The sequence below is a fragment of the Apteryx mantelli genome, chromosome 8 (genome assembly GCF_036417845.1).
Source record: "Apteryx mantelli isolate bAptMan1 chromosome 8, bAptMan1.hap1, whole genome shotgun sequence".
Taxonomy (NCBI): Eukaryota; Metazoa; Chordata; class Aves; order Apterygiformes; family Apterygidae; genus Apteryx; species Apteryx mantelli.
This window is the reverse complement of record NC_089985.1, coordinates 28,643,247-28,665,722: the sequence shown is the minus strand read 5'-3', so window position 1 is coordinate 28,665,722 and position 22,476 is coordinate 28,643,247. Positions and strand designations below refer to the sequence as shown.

General features: G+C 37.2%; 1 protein-coding gene across 1 annotated transcript in view; it reads right to left on the bottom strand.

Moving 5' to 3' along the window:
* Positions 1 to 10,181, bottom strand: part of LOC106499467 (vitellogenin-1-like) — a 42,324-nt gene extending 32,143 nt beyond the window's left edge. The window contains exons 1-9 of the mRNA XM_013960969.2: positions 10,142 to 10,181; positions 9,816 to 9,836; positions 9,439 to 9,590; positions 6,729 to 6,980; positions 4,384 to 4,545; positions 3,541 to 3,692; positions 731 to 881; positions 472 to 629; positions 196 to 361 (exon numbers count right to left, since the gene is read on the bottom strand). Of these exons, the coding sequence (XP_013816423.2) occupies positions 196 to 361; positions 472 to 629; positions 731 to 881; positions 3,541 to 3,692; positions 4,384 to 4,545; positions 6,729 to 6,980; positions 9,439 to 9,590; positions 9,816 to 9,836; positions 10,142 to 10,181 (1,254 nt within the window). The remainder of the gene's footprint in view (positions 1 to 195; positions 362 to 471; positions 630 to 730; positions 882 to 3,540; positions 3,693 to 4,383; positions 4,546 to 6,728; positions 6,981 to 9,438; positions 9,591 to 9,815; positions 9,837 to 10,141) is intronic.
* Between the last annotated feature and the right edge of the window lie 12,295 nt (positions 10,182 to 22,476).

Genomic DNA, 22,476 nt, shown 5'->3' with positions numbered 1-22,476 from the left:
TATGCTGGACTCATTTTTGCCTCTTTGGTTTGCATTCTCCTCCCTTAAGACAGTCAGGAAATAAACTCCTTTTAACCTCACTAGAGGATATAAAACCTTTATGTTTTCAAAGCCTTTGCAATCTTGTCAAAGGAATAAATATGATAGATGCTAAAATTAATAAAGAGCAATTAGATAGTGTTTAAAGAATCCTACTGTGGCTTCCTCCATCACATCACGAGTTGGCACGCTTGAGTGCAGACCGACAAGCAGTGTCTGAGCTGCTTCCCAGTTGGTGAGTTCTTGCCTTTCCATTTTATGCCTTAAGAACCTGAGTGCACGATGAGTGGCAACTGAAGGAACTATATCCAAAAGGTAGCGCCTGTAATGGGAAAGGCAATGATCATTTTCCAGATCTGCATTTGAACACAGTAACGCCAGATCGTCTCCAACAGAAATTTTCAGAAGAATCATCACTATATTTTTTGCTACCTGTATGCTGGCCGACTTGAGAACTGTTTCCATATTGACTCATAATTCTCCTCATTTGCTGCACGGAAAAGGTGCAAAAGCTTGAGGGCTTTTGCAGGTGCATCACTGGGAACCTGTTCATATGTGTTCTCTACTAGGTCTTGCAGGCTTTCTGCTATCTGCAGGAAGATTAAAATACACAAAGTTCACATGTGTTTTTTTCCCCACATGCACTGATTCCAGCCTCCAACAAAGAATCTGTCCAGTGGCTGAAGCTTACCTGGCTTTCCACATTTTTTATTTTGAATAAGTGGACAGGAAGCTGAAGCAATTCACTGCCAAACTGGTACTGAAGTGACCCACGTTTCCAAAATTCTTTTGGTGGGATCTCGGTCATGTGCTTTTGCACATCAGTCAATATAAGTTTCTGCCTGGAATGGAGGAACCGAGGGAGATAACATCACAAGGTGCAGGGTAAAAAATAAAGAGAGGATAGCAGTATTTCTGCCTCTCCTCATTGCAATGTAAGTGCAGTTGTTTCAAAAGGGTTTTGTTGTTGAGGGGCAAAGGTATTTACAAATAGATACATCAGGACACAATGCTCAGAGCCTTACTGTGAGAAGGCGTGCACAGGGCTCAAGATCAGAGCTAGCCATTGCCTTCCTCTGGGATTAAGATGGTTTGAGAGCTTAAGGAAGAAGTGGGAGGTGAGAAGTTGTGGCTTAAATAAGATCACAGGAACTGTGCATTGTGTCTTAAGGAGTAAATTAAAGATTAGAGAAAAATAGCTGATGGGAAACTTTTTCAGAAATTATCACTTAATTTCAACCTTTTAAGAAGCACATAAAAGTCCTCAAATGTCTATGCCTCCTGGAAGCTTCAAAAGAAATTGATAATTGTTACATACCATAAGAACAGTTATAGTCTTCTTACTCGAACTATTACAATTCCCTCCCCCTTTTGCCTGGCAAGCTGAATGTCCTGGGGACTACAGAAGATAAAAGGTTCTCATGAAGCTTGAAATTGGATTTCCCAAACAAAGAGGGCCAGATAAATTCAGGATTAGACTTTGGAAAAGTACTCAAGTTTTTGGAAACTTTTCAAACAGCACCAAACCTTCAGCTTTTGTTATTAAGAATAATTCCAATGAGAGACTGTCTTTGTAAACATTTCCTGTGTGTGCTACATTTTCATTTAAAGGGATGCATCCTATCCTGACAATTAGGTTTAAAATAGGTCATTTAGGACACTATAATAAAGTCAGGCATTTGTACTGAGCATCTGAAAACATTCCAAAAGCAATATCACTGTACTGCACAGTATCTCAAAATCTCTGTAGAAAATTGGCATATTTATTTTGGAATCTCTGTGATGATCTTTTGTATCATTTCTATCCACTCCTTCCATACGGATTTCATAGAACTGCTGCAGAAAATATCATAGCACTGCTTTGCAGAGAAGCCACTGGAATTTGAATAGAAATCACCACAGAATCAACCAAGATTCTTTCTCTCTTCAAATTTTATTCAGTATTATTGGAAGGGCATTTGGGTCAGAATGTATTAATGCTGGGTGCACTTGGACAGATTTAACTCCCCTTTCTAGAACAAAATGAATCTATTATGTCTTCATCTTCAGTGTTTTGGGAAGAGATATATGGGCCTAGAATATGTGGGAAAATGTTATACTCCATACAGAAGAGCAAACGAATACTAAAGATAGCATTAAAATGGTGAAACAATAGCAAAACATTTCTTGGCTTCAAAAGGTGCAGCAAGAGGCTTATGCTGAACAGGACTGAAAATTCAGTTCCAAATGTTTTAAGTCCTTAATGTTAGATTTTCATTTTACAAGGAAAGTGCATTATAAAAATAACTTCTGAAGAGCTGGGTGACATATCCACATCTTTCCACCTATCATACATTTGGCCCCTTCTTCTGGGCAGTGCAAGAGATCCAGAGAAAATGAGGAAGAATAAAGGCACTACCCCTTCTGGGGAGGTCAATACCTGAGGAAGAATAGTAAGGAAGACAGTCCATGCAGGCTTGCAGGAAGAAAGTTTAAATCAGCAAAGGTTCATTGGTTCCAGACCAATGCTCTCTCACAGCAGCCTATAATTTGATAAAGGTACTACAGTTAAATCTATCTTCACCTCGATCGCATGAGATAGTAAAGCTGCTTTCATTTTTTTTTTGTTTAGCCAAACTGAACATATTCATCATATTAATTAAGCAAAAATTACAGCAACTGAGAAGGGAGGTATATCTTCTGTAGTGATCTTTAGACAGAAAGCCTTCTTCTTCAGTAGTGTGTGTACAGTGACCCTGCCTACAGAGTCCATCACTAAAGCAGGTAAGTTAAAAAAAAATTCAATATATGATTTTGATGCAGATGAAAAAAAATTTCAAACTCTGAAAGTCTGAGTTAAAAAGGCTTGAGCTAAAAAGGCTTGAGTTAAGGACAAGCAGGGGGTTCTTTTCTTGGACAATCATGTTCTTGTTTTGCCTAAAACTTGTTTAAGAAATATGCAAAATTTTCTGGGGAAAATCAAATACATTTTACATGTCCTGTGCCCAACCTTTTTGCAATAAAACCCAATTTCCTATCAAGAAACAGTTCTGATGGAAGATTTGCAAGCAGCCCACAATACTTAGGAAGTATGTTGGAATCCAAAGTCATATCTAGGTTTCTTGTGAACTAGTCTCCAGGGTCTCTTACTGCATTATTATTTTCCAGGGAACTCTCTTTCAGTGAGTAACTGTCTTTCAAAGTATTTTACTGCAAATATATTAGTTCACAATTTTTCAGATGGAATTACATTTGTTTTGGCTTTTATGACATAAATCAAATATCCCTGAGAAATAAAACAGTCAAACCCTGCCAAGTTTAGCTAACAAAATTTGGATAGTGATGTGCATGTTTCAGATTTACAACTAACAGTGAAGGTTGTTTTTATGAACTGTTTGGGGTTTTATGTAATTAAATACTGGCAAACAATAGGTTGTGGAAATAAAGGATTTACTTCAGTTATGGAGTTTGACCAGATTACTGAGATGCTGAGTTGCTGAATTAAAGGCATATGTACAGTACCTTGCTTCTACTATAGCATTTCCTCCCGTTATCTCATTGAAGGGTGCAAACTGGTGGATTTCCTCAACATCAGCTTGTGTAATTACAGCTTCATTACGTGCATATTTAATTTTGTAATTGTAAGTAGCAGTTGCCCGGGAATTCATGTTTCTCTTTATAATGAAAAAAGTGACAAAGAAAATAGGAAGTCATTTAATTTTTAAATTCTGTGACTAGAAGCTATTATATCACCCCCTTCAACCTGCTTATTTTTCAGGGCTGTTTTGTTCATTGTCCACATTAGCAGTTTATGTGAATTCTGCAAGTACACTTTCATGGGAGAGGTCATGTTTTCACTGCTAAGAAGTGTTAGCCTGTTTTTCCCTTCCCCAAATATAAGTCATTGGTTATTCCTTTGAGAAGGTGAACCATTCCCTGAGCAGCAGTATAAGCCACATGATTTCTTATTTTAAAGACAGGAAGCTGAGGTAAACATGGTCTACGCCTACACTTCACATTGCAATATGATGCAGAAATACCTATCTTGACTACCAGAATACCAGGACATCATGGCTAGCTTTTTTACTCTACAGAGGAGATGAATTAACTTATGATGATAATTAATGCTTTTCAAGCTAGCTGGTTTAAGCTGGTTGAGGAATCTCTGTAGTACACGACAGTTTACGCACAGATCAGTGCTGCTCCACAGATAGGATTTTCACATAGAAAGAAACTAGATTACTAGATACAACAGATCTGGCTCTACTTAAAATATGTAACATACATATATATGTTTTATATATAATAATAATAATAATAATAAAAAATATATATATATGTGTAAACATAATCCTTCTAATTTACCTGCTGGCAGGTCCGGCAAGGATGAGTGTATGCTGAACCAGTGACCATTTGAACTCTCTCTTCACAGCTGTTCAAGTCTTTGGATTTGGTCACATATATTAGGTTTGCTCTCTTGTTTTCCTGAATTGTGTAGGTAGTATTACAAATTCCTCCGATGCTGGCCTGGCAAAAATTAGATGGGATCAGAGAATGTTTACCCCTAAGCAGAGCTCCTTGAGTTCCCCATATGAACTTTCCTGCTTAACTCTATAGTTTCAAAATTCCTGTTAGAAGTGCATACTTTTTTAGTCATAGTACTCTCCAGAAGCCAAACCAGGATGACTTTTCTTTCTTTTCTTTCCTACATGCACAGGCAAATGTACAATAAGCCAAATCAGAGTATCACTGAGAGTGCTAAAATTCTCAGTAGCTTCACTGAGACAAGATTTGGAGCCTCAGAAAAGATGGATAGTAATTTCCAGTTAGAACTGTTGATTATGCAATATGATTTGAGGAATATTAATAAAAAGTGCCAAAATAATGTGATCAGTCAGAATAAGATCTCAGTAGCAAAGTATCTGAAGGTTGGAAATGACACTCTGCCCCTAAAATTTGCTTTTATACACAGCTTATAAATGCCTATAGAACAGGCCTTGGAATATCAGGCAATCTATCATAATATGAACAGTAATAGTTAAAAAGAATTTCAGAATAGCAGAATTCTGATTGCGGTTTTTCTTGAGTTTGCAGTTTTAACTCAGATCTTCAATAATATTTCAAGCATATATATTTATAAGAGGTCTTAAATCTTCTCAGCCAGTCAGGAGATTTTGGAAAGGAAAATATTTGATTGCATTTTAGGAGGAAGGGTTATTTTCATGATTCTTTTATTGTTATTGATAACATAGCTGTTCCAGAGAGCAGCTCTGGGCTATGTTAACTCAGCCAAATGGTCATGTGATGGTTTGCAAGGCAAGACATACCCGCTTTAACAGTACTCCTGAAGGCACTGTGGCGTCACTAAGGGCTAGAAGTAAGAATACACACCAAAAGACTTGTACACTGCAAATACAGGTATGGGGCTACTCTGCAGACTGCAGGGTGAGGTAGAGACATTTACATTTTAAACGGGAATGCCCAGCCCACAGGTCTTAGCAGGATAAAGTAGTCTTCTGCTATAGCTGGACTTCTGGTAAGTGCTATTTAGGTTATGGCTTGCTCAGATATCTTACCCTACCCGCTGCAAGCTGTGAAGCAGACTTTCCCAGGTTAATCGCTTAAACCTGTCTGCGGCTCAGATTCACCTTCTGCATTTTGGGACTAATAATGATTATCTTCCTTTATAGAGTGACTTGAGATTGTCAAGCAAGGATGCCAATGCTCATAAATCAGTGGCTGTCTGAGAAAAGCAAAGAAAACTTGGAAAAGATTTTAGGAGGTGAAGTCACATATATTGCTCAGCAATGAGAGCAGGAGATATTGCTAACTGAATTAGAGAGAATGAAGATGTGAAACCAGATTATGAGAAAATAGCGCTGCAAAATATGCGACACCACCCCCCAGGTTTTTATGTGCAACAAGCAGCATGAAAATATTAAATCATGTAGTTCCCTTCTCAGAAATAACTCTATTCATATAAAAATATATTTAAAAAAAATTAAAGTTGCTCCAGTCTGCATTTTCAATAAAAATAACATGAAAGCACAGTAATTTCAAGGTTTTTGCTGATCTCTGAATCAAATGCAGTCTAATCAATGTAAATATGGTTTTGCAAAAGCTAAATACATTGCAATTTCTATGGTGAACAGTAATATCAGATGATTTACCTTGACTAAGATATTAAAACCTGAAAAACAGCGGAAATTCCAATAGAACAACTGCAGCTGTCAAAGCTGTTACAATAATATCATGGCACGTATACTATTTTCCTCCTAAAAGAGGAGCTAGAAGAGATTAAAGATTGGTAAAAAAGTGAAATTGGTGTTATTTTAGCTTTAATCTTATGTTGCACATTTAAGCTTGTTTTAACACAGTATTCAAATTTTATATAGGCTTCTGCTTTCATATGAGCTTACTTTTACTAGAATCACAAGCCAGATTTTCTAAAAGTCTAAACGCTGCAAATGCACTTTCTGAAATAATTTGATCAACTAGATTAAAAATCTACTTATTTGATTGTCCTGTTTAGCTACAGCTCAATCAAACGTTGTTCCATAAGAATAACTTAATGATGATCTCCCAAGCTTAAGTGTTTCCTTTTACTGAAGATTATGTCAACAATGAATCCAGAAAATGTAGTAAAAGAATCAGAAGAGAGGGCTTATTTAGTGACAAAGCAACCATAATGGGCAAGATGAAATGCTCACCTCCTGTAAGCTGTATGAGTTCTGCATCTTCTTTACATTCACCTCCAGCATATTCAAAACCCCTCTAATGAAGTTAAGACCATCATCTGAGACAGACTCAGAAGCCATAAGGTTTCCAGTATGGCCACTGTTATACTCAAATTTGATGGCATTTCTCAGTTGTCCTGTTAGTGCCTGAGTCAGTTTGAGTGACCGAGAGAATGAGCTTGTAGGCCAGATACCATTGTATTCTGCTGCTTCGATTGAGTGAATCTAGAATAGAGAGGGAATATAATTCCTCTTTATTTTTTTCTACTAACTTTTTTTCAATGCATATAAATAAACAGTGCAAATATCATCCTAGAGTCCTACTCCCTTCAAAAATATAATTTTAAATAACATAAAGCCTCTTTAATGATACAACTTAACTTTAAGTCTACATTTAACACAGCTACTACCAAAATACATGTTTATATATATATATATATGGAGAGAAATGCAAATGACTGTGATATTTCCAAGTCACTGTACTTTGTTCTATTTCACAGATAATCCATATTGACAAAGGTTGACTTGCATGAAAAAATGAGCCGGAGAAGAGCTGCATGAAGCAGGTTGCTTCCATCCAAAAGCAGGATGGAAGATCTGCAGGAAATTGCAGGAGAAAGTTAATGTTGCATAAAGCATCATTAACTCCTGTTGTGAACTCTGTCATCTCCCTCACTGGGGTCACAGAGCACAGGCAGGAGTCAGAAACTAATAACAACATGGCTGCTGGGCCAGCCAGATAGTCATAATTAGTGGAGCACTGGAGAGGAGGTTGCAAAAACTGTCCTTCCCTACATATTTTTCTGTGGAGTGTCGAAGCCAAAGGCTCAGGCTAACTGGTACCAGCCCTATTCTGCACTTTGTCTTCTAGCCTTAACCTGGGCCAAGTCTAAGAGAGTAGAAAGTTATGCTAAACTATGTATAACTTGAACTATTTCTACCCCACGAGAATGGGGCATGTTTAGCTTAGTTTCTTAGAGGATCCTCCCCCCTTATATATTTTGAGAATTTAGAGAGACTTTTTTGTGACACCTTAGGCTGGCAATGTGATGCGAAACTCAGATCAATTTCCCCCAAAGCCACACAAACTAAATCCTCATACAGCAAATCGCTGGAAACTGCACTTTCATATTTATTTTTGTTATTTTTCGTGGAGATCACTGCCAACCCCAGTAAGTGAAGTTTATGGAGGAAGCAGTTACAGAGCAAGTCCCTCATGCTGCCTCTTAGACATGCTTCTGGCATATCATATACGGGCAGGCTGAGGACTGTGCTGCAGGGTCACTTCCACTAGTTTTCCCCAGCCCTCAGGGCCCAGTCAGTACCTACACTGCCTGCTAAGGCTTCGAACACAGCAGGCGATTCTTACTTGTGGGTTTGTGATGAAAAAATTGTCAGCTGGAAACCACCCAGGGACCAGGGCTTTTTACTTGGGCTGAATGTGAACTAGTAGCCTAAAGATGAAAGATTAATTCCCTGAACAATCCCTCCGAACTGTCTAATTTAAATATAACAGCAGCAAAATAAACTTTTCGTAGTGCAGAAGGGAATAAATGTATCATTACCTTTCACTTAGAACTTGCCCAAAATCTTGTGACTTTTTTTCTTTTCTCTTCTTTTTCTTGCAAGAAAATGTTTATTTTTCAAACTGAAACTTTTCCCCAAATGCACTAGAGCAGGTGAAACAGTATTGAAAGGTTTTAGGGAACCGGAGGCAATTTTTGGTGAAGACGTACCCCATCATACCAAGAACTGTTTCCCCACGACTGGTGGGGCACAGACAAGACCTGATTCTGCCTCCTCTCTGCCAGGGAAGCCTTCTACTCACCAGTACTGACGTGTGGCTTCTATTTCCTTGGGTTTTGCAAAAAAATCCAGCCACTTGCAAAGGTCATGGAAAAGCAATGTTTCCTGTCTAGATCTATTATAACTTGAACTTACAAAAATACCTAGTAACAGAGGCTAGTTCAGGCTTGAAGGCGACAGCATTTACAGGCATTTATCAGACAGTCACCAGTTTTTTTTTCATCTGCAGTTTTCAATTTGCCAAATAAAAGCTTTTAAAAAGACCATTTTTCTTCCACATATACAGAAGACTAAGCAGAGTTTTTGCAAAGCAATTGAGGGGTATGTTTCAATACATTCATTAGAAGCACGTAAAGGCTTCTGTTAAAGGCAGAAGTGTTTTTCACATAATCAGAACTCTTAGTAATTACTCAGCATGCAGTAAAAATATACAATTGAGGATGACAAAGGATGTCATTTGGGACCCTGCAGCAAAAGAAGCAACCAGAAGACATTAATTATGCTAAATATTGAATCACATCCAACTACTGTCGCATGTTTTATTGCTTTTCATTTTCTGCTTACGAAATCAGTTGATTAAATAATCCTAGGTTGTACAGTTTGGAACAACTGGATTGATCCAGTAATAAATTATTGTTCATTTCAAATTACATTCCATTGTCTCCCTGACCACAAAGCAGAAGAAATCCTTCAAGCCGAAGGTTGGCTTGAGCTGAGAATTACCTGGCAAAGTGCAAATAGAATTTAGGGCACTGTTAGTTACAGTCTGCCTGAGTAAGCACAACATATGATGAAACTTAATTACTTCCCAAAAGCTTAAAAAAAAAGTCAAGTATGAAGGTAATTTTTACCTTTCAAATTGGATACATTTTCTTACCCTAATAAGACAAAGTTTTGGCCCAATACCACTAATTTCCACTTTACTTCTTATTCTTATTCCAGCTCTTGCAAGTCCTTTCTCTGGAAGTCCACTGAGAAGTACACTTTCATAATCATACGTATAAGCCTTGTTTTCACTGAAATCAGGTTCTGCAAAGAAATAGTTCCCACAAAATATTATAGAGACTGTATGGAATATATTAAAGTACCCCTATCAGAATGTATGAAACAGAAAAGATGAATTTTTTTCATTTTTATATTGCATCTGAAGAAAATTAGCAGTTTTAAAATCATATTAAACATTGATATACTTTTCAGATTCTATTCTGAATTTCACTCATTATAATTATATTAGCTGATAGGAAAATTACTTACGATAATTAAGATGTTGGCTCCCTGAAAGAGAAAAAAAAAGAGAGTAAGGAAATGACAAAGCAGAAATAACCCAAAATGTTCATATATTTTAGTATGAAAAGCTACATCTCAGCTTGTACATATGGCATAACTCTTTCCAATTAACTTTCTTTCTAATTCAGTGTATAGGTAAAAGTCTCTTTTTTTCCTACAACAAAAAATTTGTCATAAATTGGATTTTTCTATAAAACTTCAAAGCTTGTATTTATTAATGAATCACATTTAGATTCTGAAACCTTTTCCTGACTCTCTTATTTTAAATCCATCAAAGCAGATAAGTTACTTACCTACAAGGGTTAAAACCAGGGCTAAAATCAACTCCCTCATGGTGGGGATAAAGCAAAGGTGAACATGTTGGGTCCTCTTTTATAAAGGCATATGTTATCACATGTTTCTTTTGGCATGTTGGTTTGACAAATAAGCGTATTTTAGAATGTGTATTGATCAATCAAAGAATAAACATTTCTGAGAGCATGAACGCTGACAACTTAAAACCACTTCATGATGCCAACTAATTTTACTCCGTATGTGAAAGACAGGATTTATTTTTGAAATATCTTGCTTTCTATTTTTTTAGTTCCTGCACATTGCAGTTATACAGTAAAACAATAATTTAAAAGATTTTTTTAAATCAAAATAGTTCCTCAATCATAACTAAAATAATTTGGCCAATCATATCTCCAATTATATTTTGATGTCCTGTTGAATTACTCTTGCTGAGGATCCCAGCTTTGGATACACATCTTAATCCTTCAAGAATGAAACCTACTTTTAGAGGAAAACTTGTGACTGATTTTATAGTATTATGACTGAGATACCTTTAAGCTCATAGTCATGCAATGAGAACTATCTTTACATTGTATCTATCATGGCTTTCTGTGCAAACGTATCTTGTTACCTTCACCTGGGAAGAATCTTCTCAGTATGCCCTTCACATTAGGTTCGGGCTAATAATCAAGGTTTATACTATAAAAACAAGAAGAAAATTAATTTATTTGCTTATGAAACAATTCTAATAAAAAACAATACTTATGTTTCCAAAAGCACCTCTGTGAGTCAGGAGGGTCAGGTTCTCAAGGGGTTTTGGATGCAGAGATACTTGGGAAAATGTATCTAAAATTTCCTCCTTGTAACAACATTTAAATCAATTCTTAGCAAAAGTATACATTTAGTCATGAGTGAGTTTGCTCCCTAAGCTCAGTTATACATACTTTTGGAAACAGTTTAGCATTCATTTTGACCTTAAGCTTGCCTTCTGGTCAAATGGCAAATCTCGTATCACGTAGAAACCATCTCCTTTCAGTGTCTGGGCACAAAGGAGCATGTTGTTGAGGGGGCGTGGAAGGAGGACTCAGAAATATACCTTCGGTATTTCTTCGCTCAGAAATATACGTTCGGTATTTCTTCGAGGCTGTTAAAGGTACAAAACACTTGCAAGTAATGCACATAGACAGCTAAACAAGAAAGAACAAGGTTTTCTTGGGCTGCAGCTACTCACCAGGACAGAGAGGGGTGAAACCAGAGCTTGGTCCAAAGGCCTGAGAACGCATTTACAACGGGCCCCCTCCAACAGGCGCTTTACGCTATTACTTCATTTACTTGGAGCAATGCCACCGGACTGAGGAGTAATGAAGATAGAGTATTAGACATAGAGATGCCTACTCCCCCATTACAAAGTGATCAGTTCATATACCTTCCATTTGATTCATCCAATTCTGATGGAAAAGTAAATGGAAATGAGCTATTAAACCTGTTTCAGCTGTAGCATTTTCATACTTTTTAACCTTCAGTTAAACCGGGCTGTGGTTACACAGTAGTGATCTTGGGAGGAAGTATTTCATAAAATGCATACCTATTTACTAAAGGAAGAAATGCCTTGTCACAGTTATATTGTTTGCAGCCCATAATGGAAGGAAATGCATAGCAACAATGTAATACTCTAAGTGGTACCATGTAAAACAGTCCTGCTTCAGCTACCCTGCTTTTATGGCACTGCTAATCAATGATACAGTTTGACCTCTGCAGTAATATTGTGCTATCATGCTGAACTGGCCATACTTCCACAGCACAGAACACAAAAACTATGTAAGAAGAATATTAATTTAAGTGATGTTATTAACAGTATATTGAAATAATATCTAAGGGACACTTAGCTATAATATCTTTCAATTTTAATAAAAGCCTTTATAATTAAGATACAACTTAAATAGATTTGCTCTAACTGGATAGTGAAAATACTACTTTTCCTTTTTCTAATGGGGGAATAGCAAAAGAGTCTAAGCTTGCCATTAGCATGTAAACAGCTGAATGCTAGGAAGTTAATTAAAATCATTAAGATTATGCAGGATCCCCCCCCATCTGCAACACGTCCTCTCTCTTTTTTAATAGCTCTTTTCTATCCAGGTTTGGATTCTTGGGAATGAGGAGAAAGTGATCTCAAAATTGTTGTACCCACTATTACTTTAAAAGGACAAGCTAATAAATTCAGTGAGTGGAAAGGAGAAACATCTAGAATTGGAGGGTCACAGCACTGGGCTCTAATCTTTCCTCCAAAGCAGACACGTCCTTCCAGCCAGCTCTGAGAGAATAACAAGCAATCTATCACTTTAAGAAAACGAATAAAAGGAGGAAGGGTGAGAACCACATTTTTTAAAGCCAATATGATGTCATGGTAGTGAGCATGAAAATACTGGAAAAATAAATAAAATGCAATTAAACAAGCCTCTACAAACAACTTCTATGTGCCTAATTTGGTTGCAGAGGAAGGAATTTTAATGTGGGTATGGACTTTATACAGAACCTGTATCATAACTTTTTTTTTTTGAGCTATAAACAATGAAAAAAAGAAATTTTAAAAAGTGATGGGAAATATCTTGGGATTTTTTTTAAGGGAAAGAGAATATATGGTGTTGAGTGTAACAGAGACGATGACAGCTGTATAAGAGGGCTTCAGCAAGATGAGGTAGGCTGCTTTGCATTTACAGGGTACTTGTACCATAAATGAAACATGAATGCAGCCTAATTAACCTGATTAGAGCTATTGCTTCTACACTGCAATTGTCTTTACATAACACATTCTGCTTGGGTAACAGAGTCTTATTATCTGCTGTTGTACTGCTGCCGATAGCTCTGCACTCTCCTTGTTCTGTATTCATGTTGCTGAATTATGGTGCAGTGATGCCATTTCCATCCTGCTAATATATAGCCTAACGACAAAGCAGGGATTAGCAAAACAGCTCCCAAGCAACCATAGCTGGTTAAAATATATATAATCAGTTGGCTAAGCTAAGTGATTTTTAGCTTTCAGATTTCCTCATTTCTAAAGATGAAAAAGCTTTACTCAAAAATTATAAAAAAACCTCATACCTAGTTCATATTTAACATGCATTCCTTGAAAAATTTTCAAGATATTCAGCATTTGCTATTGTAGTAGAGCCTCCAATAATGTTTGATATTCTCTTTGGAGACTCTGGACAGTGTCTAATGAATAAGAATGTGTTCTGGGTTGGGCTAAATTGCCATATGCTGATTCTAGTACATTCACAAAGGAATTTTATTACATTAGCTTGATTTAAAAGTTTTTTCTTTTTTTTTTTTTTGACTTCCATTCCTTTTACTAGAAAGAAACCAACAGGCCCTACTGTTATCCTAGTTTGATGCTGGAACACCACCAATGAAGTGGTAACTGTGGGAATCGGATACAATGTCTGCAAAATGAAGGAGGTAGAAATGCTATTTATATTTTGTCTAGCTCTTGGAATATGCATGGTTCGAAAGAAGCTGTTGATATAATTTTATAGTACAGCTGGTAGAATTTATTTTCAATAAATTTGATTTTCATTAATATATGCAGTTAAACTGAAACCATGTTTTTGTGCATTTCAATGAACTTCTCAATGGGATTGTTTCTGATGTCTAGCATGGTTTCACCTGTCATTTCCAGAGAAAAGAATGAAAGTGAGAAAAAGAGAGGAAGACTGTGGAATTGAAAACTCCAGCATTCTCAATCTGAAAATGAATTGCTTCAATGCAACTTAGCTTTATTAAAACGTTCAAAAGTTTTTTTAAAAAAATTAAAATACAGAAAAAACATTTTGGAGTCTTATAATTCACCATCATTGCCATCATCATTAGTTCATCAGCTAGCCTACTAATTAAGCAGCTTTGGGATTTTTTTACCCTCTTTCAGTATATACTATTTCCCAAGTCATTCATTAGGGTTAAATGTCAGACAACTTGTCATCTGAGATTTGAGTCACGTCATATTTGAGGACTGGTGTTTGCTATGTAATTCTATTGCACTAGAAGATAACTTCTCCAAGTTTATCTTAACCCTAATTTAGACTTCTCGGTCACAGAGTGATTAGCTTTTGCAGCATTGATACTGACAGGAAATCAAATAGCCCCGAAATTTAGCCTTACCATATCTCCACCTCAGTCATTTTGGGAATGAAATGGTGACTCACAAACAGGACACCAGAGAGTTTGTGCGCACTGCATTCAACATTGTTCTTCTATAGGCCGAGGTACTGTTTGTAATTGCATTCTTGGTTAGAGCTATAATGGCTAATACATTATTCAGACAGAAATCACTTGTGTAACGTTTATTCGGATATACTGTGTATTATAAAATGTCAGCACTGTGTAATGGCTTTGCTCACCATCACCTGCAGTAGGGAGGTGAGTAGGAGCCAAGCCATCCTGTATGCCTTAGCAGCAAGGAAGGCAGAGCATAACCTAGCTTAGCAGAGACTCGGTAGTAGCCCTTTCACAGGAGGTGCTGTGAACAGCTGAGCTACAGTGCAGCCGGCACTACAGACAGAGACCCATTGTCCTCTGTAATCCACCACCGTGGTGAGGATCCTCTATCCGTAGGATAAGGCCTGAAGCACTGGTGGAAAAGAAAAGTGTCAAGTCTTTCTTCTTCTTTACACTAGGCCAAGTATATTAAGATATAAAACTGCAGACTCTCCTGAGAAAGGATTTGGGCTTATTATTTTTTTTAAGTGTGGAGCTGTACAAATATAAAAAGAATGATCCAAATTGTCACTTATTCTGTGGTTCCACCTAAAAGGTGTAAGAGTCTTTCTGAAGGAAAGTGGAAAGCACTGACTTCTTCCCCAGAAGCCAGTATTACCAGGTATAATGATTATTATTCTTCTGTTTTGTAGACCTTCACCTTAGCTATGTACTCCCTCATACCATAGGACCACTGTCAGAGCATGATGGATCTGGATCATTTTCCTGTATTAGAGAGTCAGATAAGTTTACGATATCAGAATGCAAGCTCAATATAAACTTACTCTAGGTACAGAATATATGAGGATTGTGATGCCTTCGTTTCACAGCACTAGGTCACTGTGACACCAGGTCACGGGTCAGATAAGCAGTGTATTATTCCCAAGGAAGGAACAGATAATACTTTGCCAGTTCAAACAGCAGGCATTGACTTTACCCTCAAAAAAAATGCAAAATCACCTACCAGTATGTAATCAATGACTTTGACTTCCAAAGATTCAAGGGTCTAATCATATAAAACTGAGAACATGATTTCGTTTTTAAGTTAATATGAAAGTTAGTTCAGTAATAAATTGAGCACCATATGTTTCATTATTTTGAAAGAAAGTTGCTACATGCTTATTCCTACTACAGCATATATTAACCATAATCCCATTCTCTGTATAAAACAGTTTTAGGTTAGAATATTAAAGGGAGCACTGATATTCATATCTATTTATCAAGCAAGCACATACCCTCTACAGTGCTATGTTTCCACATTGCTCATAAATGGCATAGGACAAAACTAACTCTTGAATATACCTTTGGATAAGACTATCAAGAATTAATTTTTTTTCTTTCCAATATAAAGAATGAGGGCTGAACAAATTCCTATATCTAGGAAGTATAGGATCTAGATGTGGATCCAGGTCTGCAATTACAGTTGTTTTTCTTATACTCTAAACAAATGCATCTCCCATCTTGCAGAAAATTTCTTGCCCATTTGACTTTGTGTTGGAACAATTCTGACTTTTCCTGATGAAGACTGTCCTTTGCTGCAGGAAAAATTTTACATGGCCAGAATGATACAAATTTCATTCTGTAGCACGGTGCGTGCAGCCTTAATGTTTAACAGCTCAAATTCTATTTTCAAGGCTTTTTAGTCTGAATATAGGCAAAAGCTAAAGGCAGATTCTGGCTCACTACCCTCTCTACCCCATACTGAAGTTAATGGGATCTGTTCACTGACTTTAACTGGAGCTATATCTAGTATTACTGGCACTAATTTGCTCTTTGAGTAATCTCTGTAACTTCATTGCTAACACTCTAGGAATAAAATAGTTCTCAATATGAATAGGGCTTGAAAAATTTGCTCTATCATATCGCAGAGCATTTTTGAAAGTTCTTTAAAACTTTATTTCAGAAACCATCCCATTTCTTAACTGTATATATTTTGTTTACAGTAATACTTAAATTCATTTCTTTTTGCTCATCTCCTGAGAAAACACTAGGAAGATTATTATTTCCTTGGTGTGTAAAGGCAAATGACAGGGAAAGCAACTTCTGAATTTAATTTTCAAGCAATTCCTGCATTGATCAGCAAATAATGTTGGTCTCAGAACTGAAATGGGACATAATTACTCAATTCTTTAATTCTTCAGGGAAGGCAATGGAATAAAGCCAGCCAGAGAGATACCCTGGACAGTTTCTATAGTTTTGTCCTGTTGGCTTTCTATCCTCCTCTGGCAAGTTAGTTGTTATTTATTCATAGGCCAATGGTTTCTTCTGGGAGAAGCTCATGCAGCTTAGTGAAAGTAAATGGAATTGGGTCAGTTTACCTCAGCTGAATATCCAACCCAATATTTTTAATTTTTTAACTTAGAAAGATGTTGGTTGATGTTACCTTTTTATTTTTCTAGTGGTTTTCTAAAAGCAACCAAATTCCTTTGAACTCATTATTAGTGTCTGAACCCTGTAATTGTTCCATAGAGCTCATGCTGGAAAATACAAAGAAATGCAAGAGAAATCGCACAAGTATTGTCAAGTACATGCTTCCAACATTTATAACATTTTTCCCAGAGTTTTTGGACACTGTGATACTAAAAACAAGGAATGGCAGAAGTAACAGTAAACAGAAATTTGGCATCCTCTTCATTTAAAGTCTGAGTTAGGACATGTCCTACAGCCAGTAAAAGTATTTGGATTCATACATCTGCGAGCTTTCTGAAGTAAATTGGTCAACTTTACAACTCCACTGCATACACATACCCTTAATAAATAAGTACAGCATATAAATATCTACAGTATAATAAAAATATACATTTAAACACATATATTTATTTTAACACCTAAGTAGTTATAAAAACATCCTGTACCACCTTGTCTGAGGACCACTAGCAATTGTTCCACAGCACAGGTACCCGTGGCTGCTGTCTAACGTGCAGTAAAAGCAGAACTGACAACTAACAGAACCAAAGAGTCTTAACACAATTTTTTTGTGTATGTATGAAGCTCACATCTCTTTCTTAGTGAAACTGCCACTTCATAAACATCAACGATTTTTTGAAATCTAGCCATGTTTAGGTCATGTGGACAGCTTCTGGGCTTTCTGTATTACCAGCATGCCTAAACCATTGTTCTAATAGATTATTACGGTGTCATCGTTGAACTTAGAGTCAAAAGACATCATTTTAGGTAGAAGAGTTGGTACTATATAATTCAGTGTCTTTCTGGAAGGTAACAACCCTATAACCTCTTAGTTCCCATCACCAACCAGTCTACAAAGAAATTTTGCTAGGAGGAGCTGTGGAGAAGTGTGGGAATAGCTCATCCTCCAGGCATAGAAGTAACTGCTGGTAACAACAAAGGGAAATTAAAATGTGAGACGTACAGCTGTAAAAGAAAACATGCTCTACATGAAAGCACATCAGCAGCTCCATCTGTAAATTTCCATTCACACAACATGTTGAGAAATGTATAGAAAAAGATAAAAGGGCGTGACAGCAGTGCATGTACCAAGACTTAGGCAATGTCTGAGGAGAGCATAACAAATGCTCTGTCTTAATGAAGCATGGAAAAGAAACTGATCTTGGAGTACAGTTTGAAAAGCCAGGCCAGTCACCTGGGAAACAAGAAAAAAAAGGAAACACAAGCAAATAGGCTATCGGCTCGAGCCTCACAAAACATTCACTAAATAAAGCTACCATATAAGTTAGTGGTTAATAGGCTCTAAAATTATAGAACAGTCTACACTATACGTGGAACCACATATTGAAGAAGGTAATTACTGAAGCAGCCAGTTCAAAGTATATTGAAATGAAGAACATTAAAGGTATTTCTAGAAATGTCTCTGATTTAAAGGAACAGTTTAGGGATAGTCTTAAAATAATCTGCCTTTTCACCTTGAAGTCAGAGCAAATGGGAGCATGCTGCCAACTAATAAGTAAATTGCCTCTTACTCACAGGAAGGCCAAGACCTCTACACAGATCTTCAAAGAGGACCTGGGTTAAGTCCCCAAACCTTTGGCTGCGAGAAATAAGGTGCCAAGAATCACCACCAAAGGCAAAGCAAGGCAGCGCATTTCTTCAAAAGCAGTGGGAAGGACCATCATGGAAGTTGCCTTGAATGGCTTGCAAGGAAGTGGTGGCATGAGGGGGAGAAAAAGGTCTATGAGAACTATGTGAGAGAGCAGGCTTAGGTAAGCTGCCAGATTTATCAGTCATTCAGCCGGAGTGCACCTTCAGTAAAGGGCACAGAGGGAAACTCTCGGGAAGCCGACAACATCTTCAGATTGATCTGGAGAGAAAGGAAGAGACACCAGTGCTCCCAGTGAGGCAACCGTTCAATTTCTAGTGATAGCATTTTGCCCTCACTGTCATTCATTTTGCTCTGGAGCCTTATAAGAGCTTCGACCCAAACCAGGTGTTTTTGTCCCACTAATGATGCTTAACTGGAAACCTATTGTTTTTATAACGAGACTCTCAGATGTCCTCAGTAGGCAGACTGAAACAGTGTGAGAAACAAAGGGATTTAAACTGAAACACAGGTATTATTTTGTCACTTGTATTACCTCAACATTAGGTAGTTTATTTTTGGCTCATTGTCTTGTGAAAAATGATTGGGATTAGCCCATGTAAACGAAAGGAGATAGGGAGAACTTAGACAAATGAAATAAATACACACCAAAAACTACTTTAGAGTAGTTTTGAGAGTAATTTGAGAATAATTTGAAGCAATACAATAAAAAAGAGAGACTATATATACTGAGAGATATATATAGAGAGAGATTTATACTTCTCCAATTTGAAGCCCATTTAAAATTCTTCGGAGGAGAAGGCTTGAAAAAGGTGTCTACTCCAGTCTCTTTTCTGAAGCCAGGAGCAAGTGTACAATACAGTAAAAAAGGAACTAAAAATAAACTTTTTTTCTCTTTGATCCCTCCCTGCATCCCTCAGAACAATATAAGAGCTCCAGGTATTCTCTTTTTCTTAATCTTGCACTTCTGGAGGACCTCTGAACTTGATATATTCTGTTTTTCCCAATTGACTTTTCTCTCTTATCCAGAACATGTATTCTAACATCGCTCACCATTTTCAGCCTATCTCTTTATGGCATTATAGACACAGTGACTCTGTCTCAAACTCAAAGCTAAATGAGAAGCATAGTACAACAATATCCCTCAGATGGTACCTTTATCTCTTAAACAAGTCATGCTGTAGTTCTCCAAGCTGCAAGTAATTTGCTACACAGAGACTTAAATTGTACTATGAACAAGACTGAACAAAACCAGGGAGAGAGGAATACTGCTCTTAGCTGTCTAGAGCATGGAGAGAGAACTTTGTTTAAAACATCCTTTAGGTGCTGCTGCCTCCTCCTGCGATGCGCTGACTACACCACCAGTCAGATTTTAACCTTGTTCCTTCCCTCCTTTATACACTCAAAGATGCAGGAGCCACTAACCGCCCAAACCTCTCACAAAACTGTACTTGTGTTTACCATAGACATTGCTAGTACACAAATAAACCAAAAAAGCAGAACTGTCTGTATAAAACCACCTCTGTCTTCTTTGTGTGCATGCCAATTACCAGGTATGTTAATGGCAGCCTAGCAGAATGTAAATGCCTGTTACTAGAAATACGCTGTGTTTATCCCATAGGGACTCTAAATGGGAAAAAGCCCAACTTCATTCCAACATTTCAGCATTAAGGATCACGAGAAAGTGAGAAATGGCAAATATATAAGAAGACAGTCCAAGGACCTGACTCACTTGCTGCAGCATGCAACTTAATTCACATGCTGTGGTGGGAGGAAAGAGCTGCCAGCGGGGATACAGGGGGAGAGAAGGGAACACTGACTTAGGAGCTCCAAGTGCCTCGCTCTTACAAATAAACCTTACTGTTTGTGTGTGAAGTATCAGAGATAACAACGCTTAAGGTATATCTGCTTGGAGGAGGTTAACAGGAAAGCCATCTCTCTCCACATTTCTGTTTCTTTCTGTATTTCATTAGGTAAGAACTAGCAACAATTTATCTTAACCTCATTGGCAGTCTCCAACAACTGCTTTCTCTCCAGCTTTGCTTCCCCCAAATGTTCATGATCAAGAAAGGCACAGTTCACAGTTTTTCTTCCCTGATTTTATTCATTTTTTTTTATGAAAGCCTGCAGTATGTAATGAACGAATGCTGTCATGAGCACACTGCAAAGTGTCTATGTGACGATTATGTGAGAGGTTCATAGTCTTTCACATTCCATAGTAAAGAAGTGAGCCTTTGGGGCACTTCAAAAAGTTTTAAAACACTTGATTTCATTCAGGGAAGAATCAAAGTGTTGCAGTAGAAGAAATTGTCTTTACACACATAAAAAATGAGGTTTCTAAAGGGATCTTTTAGTTAGATGACAGAAAACCTGCATTTTGTAATACTGCAGGGGTTCTTTTAATAAGTCACTAAAAAGTTCCATTTGACGAGTTAAACCTTGAATTTTTTTCATACTTATTATAGCCAAGGAGGTGCTAACCTAATACAATGGGCAAAGGAGTGTTATCACAATACAATAGAGCAGACAGAGTTAGCACAATACTGGGCAATAAGGGATCTCACTATAATGAGTGAGAGGAGCAGTGTTTCCAACATAAGAAGCATGTTTCAGAAAAGAGAAAAGAAATGTGTTTGGTTTGTTACTGGTCATTTTATAGCTGCAATTGTAACCCAACGGAATGACCTCAAGATACTTAAGAGTCTTCTATAAAAAGTGGAATGATCACTTCAAAGCTTCATAGGCCAAAAGAGACCATTATGATATCTAAACTAGGGGCCTCAGTAAAATAGGCTATAGATTTTTGCACAATGTTGCCTCTATCTAACCTGGTAAATTGGAATTATATCAGTAGTGTTAAGTTGAGGCTTAATTTGGCCCTGTGTTCTCACATTGATGCACAGTGAGGACCACAGAAGTGTTTAACAGGCTAGGTGAGAGAGTTACTTCTAGCTTCCATTTAACTGTATTTGACAGCAATTTGCATAAATTAAGAACATGTCTGCAATCACCTATTATTCTGTGGGCTTTTGGTATCCATTTCCATGACCCTTATATTCAGGGCTCCCCAAGTCACTCTCTTCCATTTATATTCACTTCCCAGCTCATGCTCAAATTTCAAGGCTACAGCCAGCACCAGAATTGTCCTACTGAAAGCATGAAAGAGAGGTGGATTTTGCTAGAAGAACATTCCCATCCACATCACTGTAAAGCACAATGTGGGCAAAGGCTTCTCAAAAGAAATTCATACGATGTGCTATATGTAAATCTCCATGGGTATTCAGCAAACTAAACTCTGCAAATTTATGTGACCTACTTTTTCAGATTGTTTAGCACCTAATAGTATCCCTGCTGCCAATCAAACAGCAACTGCAAATATAATATATGCCCTTGATCTGAGAAGAACAGAACTGTCTATGGATAACTTGAATAATACTTGGGCAAGGTGTAGGAGAAAATGAGATGGGTAAGAGTTCGATTTTACAGCACTGTTGTATGTATGAATGCTTTGCTGGGGAAAAAGTGCTGCTCATTCCCTTGATAAGTGGCCAGAGTGAAGTATGTGGGGTAGAATGGTGACATTGAGCATAACTGTAATATACAGAGATACAATCTGGGATCACTTAAATATTCATGTGACAGGCATCTGAAAGTCCAAGTAGCACCCTTCCCGAGTGATTACCAAAAAGCCCTAATACAAAACTTCCTACAAAACATGACATGCTTGAAAACACCTGTCAGCAATCATAATGTATGATGCACTAACTTTTCTGATGTAGATATGAAAAGAAGGCAAGCAAAGTGCTGTTGGAGTTACTTAATGAAGTACTGTTTAAGGAAGAGCGTGCTTACTTCTGGACCTGAATTTTTAAACAATTTGAATAGTTTCATGTTGAGGGAAGAGGTCATTCTTATCTAGCACAGAAAAGCTCCTCAGTAGTGTATAAGCTTGAATTCAGACATGACAAAACACAGCAAAGTTAGAAACATCACTAGAACCAAACAACCCTTTTGGCTTCAGTAAAACCCAATTTATAGGTACCAAGAAAAAGAAACCGTGAAATATTTCTGAGTTCCAATTGCTAAATA